General features: G+C 33.7%; 1 protein-coding gene across 2 annotated transcripts in view; it reads right to left on the bottom strand.

Annotated features, from left to right (window-relative positions):
- The window catches only part of GRM1 (glutamate metabotropic receptor 1), a 443,691-nt gene that overhangs the window by 34,957 nt on the left and 396,070 nt on the right, over positions 1-12,664 (bottom strand). For both annotated transcript variants that reach the window (XM_007484695.3, XM_056818909.1), the window contains exon 7: positions 6,033-6,159. In XM_007484695.3, coding sequence (XP_007484757.2) covers positions 6,033-6,159 — 127 coding nt within the window. The remainder of the gene's footprint in view (positions 1-6,032; positions 6,160-12,664) is intronic.

Below are 12,664 nucleotides of genomic sequence, written 5' to 3'. Positions count from 1 at the left end.
GTTATGTTCATTAAATAATGATCCGTGATGATGATGAATACCACTTTTGTTTCAGAAACAAGAAATCTATATTTATATCTTTTGCTTTCACTACTGAGGTACCTAGAGAGGTTTTAGATTTGATTCCATGGTGTGTTTACTGAAGGCTCTGAAAAAGCATTGGAAAAATAGAAGAATTAGAGAAAAAAACACAAAAACAACTAGTATTTATATAGTGCATTAAGGTTCACAAAGCATTTTATATATATTAACTCATTTTTTCCTCATAAAAACCCTGAGATGTAGTTGCTATTATCCATATTTTTTACAGATGAGAAAACTGAGATAGAGTTTAAGAAATTTAAGAGCAAGTAAATGTCTGAGGCAAGCTTTGAATTGAAGAGTTTCTGACTTCAAGTCCACAACTTGGTTGGGCCTTTGGTGTATGCAATGAGACTAGAGATCTATTTTTTCCAAGATAGTAGGGAAGTTCTATTACAAATACCTAGACTGGCCTCAGGCTAAGTGACATAACCTCTTGGTGCTCTAGGAAACTCTCTGTTACAGAGAAGAGACCTTCATTGGTGGAGGGAGTTTCCCCAACTTGGAGTTCTCTGTGCCAAAGTAAACATAGACCCAGTATCTATCTCTGACTTCTAGGAGCTTACATTTCACTGGGAAGTTAAATCATATATGCAAATAGGTAGCGAAAAGGTAATTTGAGGAAAAAAATAATAATAATTAGGGTGATCAGGGAAGGTCCCAAAGATGAGATGACATCTGGACTAAACCTTAAAGAAAGAAAAGGTTATTGAGGGACAGAGATGAGGAAGGAGTACAGCTTAGGCATGAGGCACACACAGCATATATAAATGAATTGTGGTGAGAGACAAAATATTAATGTTGGGAAACTGCTAAGGTCAGTTTGTTTAGAATACAGAGCTTGATGTTAATATTTCAGTAAGTTCGAAAGAGCTCTACAAATTAAAGTTCAAGAAGTTTGTATTTTATATTAAAGGAAATTGAAAACCATTGGAAGTTTCTGAGAAGGAGGATCATACAGACTTTTACTTTAAGAAGATGATTTTGGCAGTGATGTAGAAGAAAGATTGAAGAGGGGAGAATTTAGAAGGGGGGGAGAACAATTAGAAAATTGTTAACAATAGTCTAGCACAGAAGTAAAAAGCCTGAAATAGGGCAATTGGATATCTGGGTGGAGAGAAGAGGACAGATGCTAGAGAAATGGTGAAGGTAGATTGACAGGTCTTGAAACTGATTGATATAAGAGGTGAAGGAGAAGGAGAAGTCAAGACTGAATCCAAGTGCAAAGGCTGGGCCAATAATAACTTGAAGCTGGGAAATACACACACACACACACACACACACACACACACACACACACATACACAAAGGGAGAGTAATGATGCTCAATCAATCATCCTCTCTCTCTCTCTCTCTCTCTCTCTCTCTCTCTCTCTCTCTCTCTCTCTCTCTCTCTCTCTCTCTCTCTCTCTCCCTCCCTGCTCCTCACTATTTTTATAGCAACCTCTTGGCAGCCCTCATCCTGAATCAAGTGAATAGCTACTGAAATGGGTCCAGACATAGTTTGTGCTGGAGCAAACGTGTTAGATCCAGAGAATTTTAAAGATTTCTTTTCTTCTTGAGAATCTTTATGATGGAGTTTGTCATTTTGAGAAGTTCCCTTATGGTGTGTGACCTATTTTAAGAAGTGAGTAGTATTGGATTGCACTCTGTTGAATTCCCATGAATATTTAAACTAAATTCTCACACCATTTCATTGCAGAACAGACTCATGTTTATGTATCACATGTCTTTATATGGAACATGAAAATGATTGTAAAGTTCTTTGCAAGAAATAAAGTGTGATATTTAAAGGCTGAATTAGAATATGTAATTATCACATAAAGAAAAAATGTACAAGAATCTTATTTCATTAACAGCTTCAAAAATCATTATAATTAGACATATAACAATTACCTTCCTAGTCAAAATACAGAATGTTCCAATGTGGTTTATGAATTCATTTAAAAAAACAATTTTTCTTCCTTAGGCATGTGAATACAACTGTGTGATCAAATAATTAGAAAAGTTTATTATATCAGCTAATATACCATAAAAAAAAACCTTAATTACTTTCTTATATTAAAATTCGCACTAAGGAGCCTTCATCCACAAAATAATTTTGCCATGGAATGTAAGAGGGCTTGGGATTGTTCCATTTTTTTATCCTTAGCTCCCAGAAATTACCTGGCACATAGTAGGTACTTAATAATGATTGTTGATTGATTTATTAATTGGTATCTTGTAAGCAAATGGCAAAGCAAACTATTAAATATTTTAATTTTAATTTGGTTTGATTTAATACAATAATTTTTAAACATTCCCTGATATTTTGTTCTTACTTGTGAATTTCCCATTTTGCAAGTTAATTTCAAAGTTAAATGGAGTAACTTATTAACAATTCACTCAAATTCTGGTAGAAACCCAAACTAGAGATTTCCGTTAGGACTTTGATGAACTCATGATCTCATGAGCATAAATATCTTTCCTTTGGTATATATTGTAACCTATTCATACCTTCTTTTCCTGTGTGATTCTTACCTTAAACAATCAAAAGATCTTTCAAAGAGGACCAATCCAAAATGCTGAGAGCTTTTCTTTGTTTAAAAACATACACATATTTCATGCATTATAATTCAAGATTTCTCACTACTTACTGCTTCATGGTCAGGCCACATCTTTCTCCTGTTATGCTTGTCTTTCATAATATCTTTCAAGTCACTTTTAAAATATGTAAGTTCTTTTTAGAAATATATAGCAGCCTAATCAATGTATCTCCCTTTCTGAAGCACAGATACTTAAATTTTTTTTCAGTTCCAAATTCTCTCCTTTTTACCCCTACCCCAACTCAGTGAGAAGGAAATAAAGACAACATCTATTTCAAATGTGTACATTTATGTAAAACAAATATCGGCATTAGTAAGGGAGAGAGAGGTGGGGGGGGGAGACAGACAGAGACAGAGAGAAAAAGGACAAAAGAGAGCAAGAAAAGGAAAGAGAAAGAAAGAAATGCTTCAATTTATAGCCTTAGTTCATCAATTTTCTATCTGGAGGTGGATATCATCATAAATTCTTTGGAATTGTGGTGGGTCATTTTTTGTCTTTCCAAGATCATAATCAGTTATATATATATTTCTAGGTTGTACTCACTTCACTTTGCATCTTTTCATATAAGCTTTCTTTTTTTATCATTTTGATAGCACAATAGTATCCCATCACAATAATATACCACAGACTGTTTAGCCATTTCCCAATTGATACATATTGCCTCATTTCTAATTTTTGCCACCACAAAAAGAGAAATTATAAATATTTTTTATACATAGAGATTATTTTTCTCTATCTTTAATCTCCTAGAGTATAGCTAGGTCAAAGGGCAGATGCAGTTTAATAGCCTTTTGGATATAGTTCCAAATTGTTTTCCAGAATGGTTGAACTAGTTCATAGCTCCACCACTAATATTTTTTTCACATGTTTTGTAGCCTTTGTGATTTTTCTTTTTTAAAAATCTTACCCAATCTCATGAGTATGAGGTGGAAACACAGAATAGTTTTAATTTGTGTTTTTCTAATTATTAGTGATTTCAAGCATTTTTTTCATGTGGCTATTTGTAGCTTCCATTTTCTTCCTCTGAAGACTGCCCATTCATATCCTTTGACCTTTTATCATTCGGGGAATGATTTCAATGAATCCCTCTGTTGACCTCTGATACACGTGGAATTTTGATTCTTTTAAGATTGTAGCATTCTATGGTTCATAGCCATAAAGCAAAACCAATAGATTTTCCTGGAAAGTGAAGCATAGAATAATTTTAAAATGCTTCATTATTAATCTTTCCTGGTTATTCAGTTCTGGGACTCAGCTCATTGCCTACATACAAAACTTGTCTTAGATACATTTGTGACTGGGAGAAGGGAGAGGGTGGTTTTGTATGTGTATATATGTGTAAATACATGGATACATACCTTATGTTGTCATATTCCTAAATTCAAGTTTGACCTCAGACACCAACTAGCTGTGTGACACTGGGTAAATCACTTACTTTTGTTTGCCTCAGTTTCCTCACCTGTAAAATGGACTGGAGAAGGAAATGGCAAACCGTTCCACTCTCTTTGCCAAGAAAATCCCAGCTGAAGTTATAAAGAGTCAAACATGACTGAAACAACTGAACACTAATAAAATGTGTCAAGCATTGTGCTAAGTGCTTGGTGAAATAAAAGAAAGGCATTAATAGTGACATTTTCTTCTGTTTGGACTTTGAAGATGATTGCCTCTATGTCACTAGTGAGCTCCGTATGAGCATATTTCTCCCTGTTTTATGCCTCACTTCATACTGATATTCATGAGACTACTGAAAAAAATAAATTATCCCTATTGTTACATCCAGCATGGAAGCTTTTTGATTTGGATATATTTATATGTGTGGACAACACTTGAGTGAAGATTTTAAAGTTTCATTTTGCCTTAATAAGAAAATCCTTCCTCCCCCTTAATCCTCCCCTTTTTGTGAATCAATGAACAGTAGCCACTGAAGAATCTTATATTAAGAATGATGAAGTCTTCTGTACATATGCTCCAAAACCCATTTTTATACAACCTAAAAATTCAAGTCAGAATCTGAACCATATGATGACACATATTATTATCCTATTAGACCTCATTTTTTATATTTTAAAACATATTATAATAGTTGACATCCTTGGAAAGATAGGATAATATTCACTTACTATATGCTTATAAGGATAGAAGCATCAAAAATCATGGTCTTATTATACTTGGTAGAAAAGCCATAATTATTTTTTCAATGATTTAATGAGCATCAATCAATCAGAAACTTTTCCCAATTGCTTTTATATAGAAAAGTAACATTTCAATTGCAAAGAGGTAAGTATAATTTCTTAGTTAGTATACAGAAACTCTTGTTTGGTTGCTACTTGGGCAAAATGATCTTTGAGGCCCCTTTTTGTAAGTCTAGTTTTCCCATTCCTCAATATGTTGTGTTTCCCCCCTTTTTTGAAATTAACAAAGATCAAATAAAATGAGCATTTCCATATAATGAGTGGAACACAATATTATTCATGAAAATGACTTTTATATCATGTGCTATTTGCCATATCTCTTCAATAAATGTCCTAGCTTTAGAGTCTCAAGTTTTCTTTAGGAAATGCTATATAAATATATATGCATATATGTATATTATACTCTTCATAGAATGACAGTTATGAATATGACTGAACATTGCATTGATCTTTACTTGTTATACTTTGCTAAGTACTAAAAAGGCAAAGTAAATAATACAAATCCTAGCTTTCAGGATGTCCAAGTTTAAAATTTTTAATTTTGTTGTCATCTTTTTTTGCCTTTATATTGCTATAATTTCTGAGTATTTCTCTCCTATCTCTTCCACCCAGAGAGCTATCTCATGTAACAATTTTTTTAAGATTTTAAAAAAGAAATTGAAAAAAATTCAGAAAAAAACAATCAACACATCAATCATGTTTGATAGTAGAGGCAATATTCTATACTCATAGTATTCAGCCTTTGTGAAGAAAAGAAAAAAAGATTCATTTTCTCCATTCTTCTTCAGGGCAAAGTATTCAGAATTTAAGTAATACTGATATATCTAGAAATATCGATGACATATAAATGGGCTCCTTTTTCCTCCCTGCCTACATTTCCCAACATCATATATTTTTATCAGTTTATACTTAAAAAAATAAGGTTGTGTTTTTGTACAATACTAGGTTAGTATTGGTATTACTATACCTCCACTATACTGTACTATGAAATATTCACTCAGGTATTCAAATGAGGTCATATTATAAATGAACAAGGAAAACTTATTTAAAAGAATGTATCCTTTCTAACTGTGGGGGAAAGGGAGGGGTCAGCATAATTCCTGGGATAGTAGGTGAAAGCAACAATGGGATACTTTGGGGAGAGATAGTTCATATAAGTGACAAAGGTCCTACCAGTGAGATCTCTGTTTGGCCACCATCCAAGGTCACATGCTTTGCAGGTGAATTCATCTTGCACATATTCATTTTCTTTGCATGCTGTACAGATCCAACAGCAGCTTACCTCTCCTTTTCGGATGACCTGAAACATCAAGATCTTTCTCTTAGAAAGTCAGTCATTTCACTTCTTGTAATGCCAGTGCTTTTACTCTGGCCTTAGTAGTTCTGGGAGAACCAGAAGCTCATTTAAATGACATTTCATATAACATGTGAATTTCAGAAGGTATGGCATGGGACACATGCTAGATTTACAACCAAATGTGATATGGATATAAAAGTGATGTGAAAGGGTTTCTTATATTATTGTATGTTTTTAATGGCTGACAATGTTTCACCTAAATCTGGAGAACCCATGAGAAAAGTCCTTCAGAGAGAGAGGGTTTGAAATGAAGTATAGCAGAAAGAACAATGAAGCCTTAGAAATAAAATTCCTATTTGACTATTCCTTCTTCACAGCCATGTGTTATCATCAAGTATGTTTTATTCTTCCCATACAATGGTCCTTCACTTATATTTTATTACTTCCTTTTTGTCCCCCTCTCTCCAATCCCATCAGGCTTTCTTTAGCTCACCCCCTAATTGTAGTAAGAGCCTCTATCTGCATAATCATCCTTCTATCCTTCTATCCTTCCAAATTCTTCCTGTACACAACTGTCAAGAGCACCTCATTTCTCGGGTCAAGAAATTTCAGTGTTTCCCTAACATATTTCCAATAAACTCTAAACTCCTCAGCATTGCACTTGAGATTTATTGTCCTCTGTTCATTCTCTTCAGCTTCCCAATAATTTGTGTGTGTGTGTGCATGCAGCATATTAACTCAATATTTCCCAGTCACTCAACTTAACACACAATGATTTTTTGACCTACCTTCAAAAATTTATCCTTCAAAAAGGTGAAAACCAATAAAGTGTAATTCCATTTTGCTTTAAAAAAATCAGCTCCTCCCTCCCTTCCCCACACCAAAGAAGGCAACATCCAGCAAAATACATAGATTGTGACTTTCCTGTTTCCATTTCTCAATTTATTCTCTGGAAGTAAAAACTCACAAGTTATTCTTCAAGTATTAAATCTATAGTTGTATATAATGTTCTCTTGCTTCCACTCATTTCACTCTTTATTATCTCATGTAGTTCTTTCTAAGTTCTAAAAAAATTAACATGCTCATTGTTTCTTGTGGCACAGTAGTACTCCAGCACAATCATATACTGCAATTTGTTTAGCCATTGTCCAATTGATCCCCTCTATTTCAAGTTCTTTGCCAACACAAAAAGAGCTGCTATAAAATATTTTAGAAAACATAGTTTTTTTTCCCTTTTTGACCTCCATGGGAAATAGACTCAGTGATAGTATTACCCAGCAGTGTATCAATGCCTCAACTTTTCCACATTCCTTACCAAAATTTGCCATTTTGCCCTTTTGAGATTTTAGCCAATCTGATGGGCATAAGATAATATCTCAGAATGGCTTTGTTTGTATATTCCTAATCAGGGATTTAGAGCATTTTTTCATGTATCTATATTTAGCTTTGATTTCTTAATCCAAAAACTGTCTGTTAATATCTTTTGTCTGTTTATCAATTGGGGGTTGGCTGTAATTCCAATTTGGATCTTATTATTACTAACAAAGAAAAACTGAATGTTGGGTGGAAATGGTAGGAGTTCTAGAAAAAGTGACAACTTGTTCTTAGACATTGTAACAGAGAAAAGGGGAAAATCTAAGTATAGCCTGATATGCATTATAGAATTTGGGAAAGCAGATCTCAGCATTCAGAGGAAATAGAGGCATGATACTATCTCTGAAAATGCTGAAAAGTTAAGTCAGTCTATGGGGGATGGGAGAAACTAAAAATGGCATTCTAAAAACCTGAAGAGAAAGTGTCAATGAGTAATCAATCAAATAGTTATTATGTTCCTACTATGTACTACTGGTAAGAAGAAAAATGGGGAAAGACTCCTATGAATGTAAAGGAAACTGACCAGTCAACTTAGGTTTTTTGATGTATATAAAATGGAAATAAGACCAGGCATCATAAGATGAATATGACTTTATTATAGTACTATAACAGGTGTCAGGAATACTGAAGTTCCAAGTGAGCTGAAGCTAATGAAGGAAGCTAATGGCAATAGAAATGTTTATTTAACAATTAAAAACATACCTTCCATCTTAGAAACAATACTATATATTGGTTCCAAGGAAGAAGAATGATAAGGGATAGTCAATAGGGATTAATGACTTGCCTAGGGTTAGATGACTAGGAAATAGATGAAGCCGGATCTGAACCCAGGACCTCCCATCTCTACACCTACCTCTCAATTCATTAAGCCACCTAGATTCTCCCAAGGTTTTAATATTTAAAAGCTCAATTGGAAGATAAGGAGGATCAATGAAGGGATTGGACCTAGCTTGAGTTTGAGAGGATGATGAAAAATGAAAACAGGGAGGACGTAGATCTGCTTTTTCCTTAGTTTGCTTCTATTTTTTCTTTTGACAAATAGAATGACTTTTACCCTGGAAATGGCAAAATAAAAATTGCTAATGGGGGGTCAATACCAAGATAAATGATGAGTGAATAGGAGAGCACCTAGTCCCTGGATAAATTTGTTATCAAGGTTCAGATGAATGATATTCTTGAGATTTGAAAGAATCAGCTAATGTGATTGCAGACTCACTGTCTGTGATATTTGAAAGATATTGAAAATCGAGGAAATACTACATGACTTTGGAGAAGGGCTAATTAACATTTTTAATGAGGAGAGAATAAGATCTCCAGCCTAGAAACTAGTGAGCTTGATTATGAATTCTAGAAAAATTATAGAATGGATTATTAAAGAGATATTGATGAATATTAAGAAAGGGAAGTGGTGATTGACAAAAGCCAGCAAGGATTCATCAAGAATGGATATGGTCTAATGATACTAATCTCACTTAATTTTTCTATAGGAATGCTGAACTATTATATGATCAGAATGATGAGTATATAGTTTACCTAAATTTTAGCAAAGCTTTTGATTAAATGTCTTATGTTATTATAGAGAACATGGAGAGAGATGGATTAGATTATAATACAATTTGATGGATTCAGAATTGGTTGGATATGACTCCACTCAAAAAGTGGCTGTAAATGGTTTGATGTTAATATAGCAGGAGCCCATCAATGGAACATTTCAGGAATTTGTCTTTGGTCCTGTGCTGTTTAACACCTTTATTGGTGACTTATATAAAAGCATAGACAACATGCTTTTCAAGTTTGAAATATAACACCAAGGTGTGAGTGATAGCTAATATATTGGATGACTGAACTAGGATCCAAAAGGATTAGTAGCAGGTTAGAATATTAGAATGAAGTGAATGAGATGAAATTCCATAGGGATAAATATAAAGTCTTATGGTTAGGTATAAGAAAATCACCTTGACAAAAACAAAACAGTAAGAATGGTGAGATAACAATTGTTCTGGGAAAAAAAAAATCTGGAGGATAGTGTAAACTCAATATGAGTTAGTAGTGTGATCCCATAGATATAAAAGCTAATGTGGTCTTAGGCTCCATTCAGAGAAGCACTGTATCCAGGAATAGAGAAATGGTAGTTCTTGCCTTTGTCAGATTTCTTCTAGAGTACTATGTGCAGATTTTGTTGGAAGAATTTAGTACTGACACTGATTATCTGTAGAGTATCCAGAGAAGAGCAACCAGCATTAACAAAGATTTTACTCCATATCAAATGAGGACTGGTTGAAGGAATGGCATGTTTTTCTTGGAAAAGGGAAGGGTCAAGAGGGATACAATAGCTATCTTCAAGTATTTGTTGGACTTTCATGTGTAGGAAGGATTAGCTTTTTTTTCTGTGTTGCCTGAGAGGGAAAAACTAGGAGTGATAGAAGTTGCAAAGAAGCAAATTTAGGCTTAGTGGATGGAAACAATTCTTGAGAATAAGAGCTGTCCAAAAGTGGAAGGGACTCTCTTGAGAAGTGGTAAATTTCCATCTCTACCCCTGCCCCATTCCTTTGATTATCTTCCCAGAGATGATCATTCATTGGTTACATTATGGTGGGGGTTTCTTTGAGAGCTAGATTAGATTACCACTGAAACTGACACTCAAATTCAGTTTAACAGCAAATACAGTTCAAGAAGTAAGCAGCATAATCAAAATCTTGGAGAGTGGAGAGGCTTCTGCATCTGAAGGAATGAGATTTAGAATCAGTAAGAATATAATTTTAAAAAGATGTATTCAAATACACTTTCTTATATTTTGGAATATTGTAAAAAATAGGAAAATGGAATCATGCAATTTATAAATTTTAGGTTAAGAAAGAAGGCAGCTTTAAAATGGAAAGAGCAGGTATAGGCTTTTCTACTCATTGCAAATAAAGAGTCAAAAGTATTTTTCAGAAGCTGAGAAATACAAAGAAAGAATAAATTCTTGTCAAACAGAAATAAATGAAAAATATAGTAAGAGATATGACTAAGGGGAAGGAAAGTTGATTCCCTGATATGATGCCAGATCGTGATGGGATATAGAGATATATTTTTAATAACTTCAAAATGGAATAAATAAAGCTTTCAAGGGAAGTAGTAAAACCAAATTCATTAGAGAGCAAAATAAATATTTCTACCTAGATAAGCTTTTAATGTCATTATTAGGTAAGAAAAAGCAAAGGTTCAGAAAGAACTAAAATCAAAGATTCTAGAATAGATGTCTATACAGATGGGGTCAAGGTCTTAAAAGAATAAAGCAAAGAAGTATAAAGAGAATGCTTGTTGGTGTTTTGAGATATTCAGAAAGAGACAAAAGAGGAGGGTGCACTTCCAGAATGAACACTGAGAGGTTAAAATAATGCCAAAAGATTAAGTATAAAAAATAGAGTTCTGAATGGAATTGTTTCAAGAGAAAGTTAAGGTACCAGGGAAGAGGATTTGTTTGTGTTTATTTTATATTACAGGATGAAGAAACAGTTTAACAGCAAATACAATTCAAGAAGTGAGCAGCATGATCAAATCCTTAAAGAGAGGAGAGGCTTCTCAGTCTGAAGGAATCCGATGCAACTGATATTTTAAAAAGGAAAGAGAGAAGGAAAGCAATAGAAACCTCAGGCTACATAGTATAGGGGATAGAACATTGGGCTTGGAATCAGAAAAACCTGGATTCAAGTTCTGCTTCAGTCTCTAGTTATGTAAACTTTGGCAAGTCAGCAAATCTCTCTAAGTCTTAGTTTTCTCATAAAATGGATACACACACACACACATATAGTTGGCAGGTTAGCATAAATAACAAAATCTGACAATGGAAAAAGGTAGAAAAGATATCTTTTAATTTTTTATAAATAGATATGTATGTATACATATGAACATACATATAAATATGCACACATTATATTTAACAGTTGGAAAATGAGCTTAAATCACAGAATTTGACAAAGCGAAAAGGTGAGGAAGCTATTTTTTAGGTTTCTTTCAAACACATAATTCATGTCTATCTATCCATTTCTATATGTATGTATGTATGTATGTATGTATGTATGTATGTATGTATGTATGTATCTATCTATCTATCTAACAAGTGAGCCTAAAATGTAGAACCTGAAAAGGAAAAAGGTGAAGAAGAAATGTTTAGATTAAGCTCACAGAAAAACAAATAACTTTTGATTTAATTAACAACAATGTTTTCTTTAAGAATGTACAAAACTTTGGAACTCATTATCTATCATGTCCCATCCTAGCAAAAACAAATGAACAAGCAACAAACAAAAAAACAAACAAAAAATCCACTCTCCCTCCTGCTGAAGTCTTGCAAAATTGGAGTCATCCCTGATTCTTCTGTCTTCTTGACCTCTATTGATTCATTGTCAATTATTGCTAATTCTATCTTCATATTACAGGTTTGTGTTCATTACTTTCCATTACAAGGGTCACCACTTTCATTTGAACTCTCATTACTTCTCAGTAGAATATCATTATAGGTTTCCAGTTAATTTCTCTACTTCTAGTTCCTCTTCTTGATTATCCATCCTTTATGTAGCTGTCAAAATAGTCTTCCTATACCACCTTTCACCTTGTAAGTGCTTAACCATCTGTCACAGCTCCCTATTCTTTCTAGGATAAAACACTAATTCATCAGTCTGGTATTTAAATCTCATTAAAAGTTTGACCACAATCTATCTTTCCTAACATTTCATATTACTCCTCTTCACGTTCTCTATATTCTTGCCCCAAATGGCCTACTAACTGTCCCCCAGATGTGTCCTTCCATCTGTACCTTCACACAATATTTATCCAGATATTCTGTTTATGTACTTTCTCTCCCTTAACCCTCTAAGATCCTTAGGTTCATCCGAAATAGGATGGTGTTTTCTATAGAAAGTTTTTTTTAATTTAAATTTAAATTAAATACCAGTTCTCTATATTCTAGACCAACACCTCCTTTTTCTTAGTTTCATCCAAGACAGGATGACATTTCTTATAGAAAGTCATTCCAGACCAGCACCATTCATTTTCTGTTTATGTTCCCTCAATTTAATAAGGAGCAATGTCTGGGTTTGAACCTAGTAGTCTCTCTCCAAGTATAGCACTTTCCCCTGTACCATACTACTCT

Source organism: Monodelphis domestica, chromosome 2, assembly GCF_027887165.1.
Source record: "Monodelphis domestica isolate mMonDom1 chromosome 2, mMonDom1.pri, whole genome shotgun sequence".
Classification (NCBI taxonomy): domain Eukaryota; kingdom Metazoa; phylum Chordata; class Mammalia; order Didelphimorphia; family Didelphidae; genus Monodelphis; species Monodelphis domestica.
The sequence above is the reverse complement of the archived record's forward strand: the minus strand, read 5'-3'. Positions and strand labels throughout refer to the sequence as shown.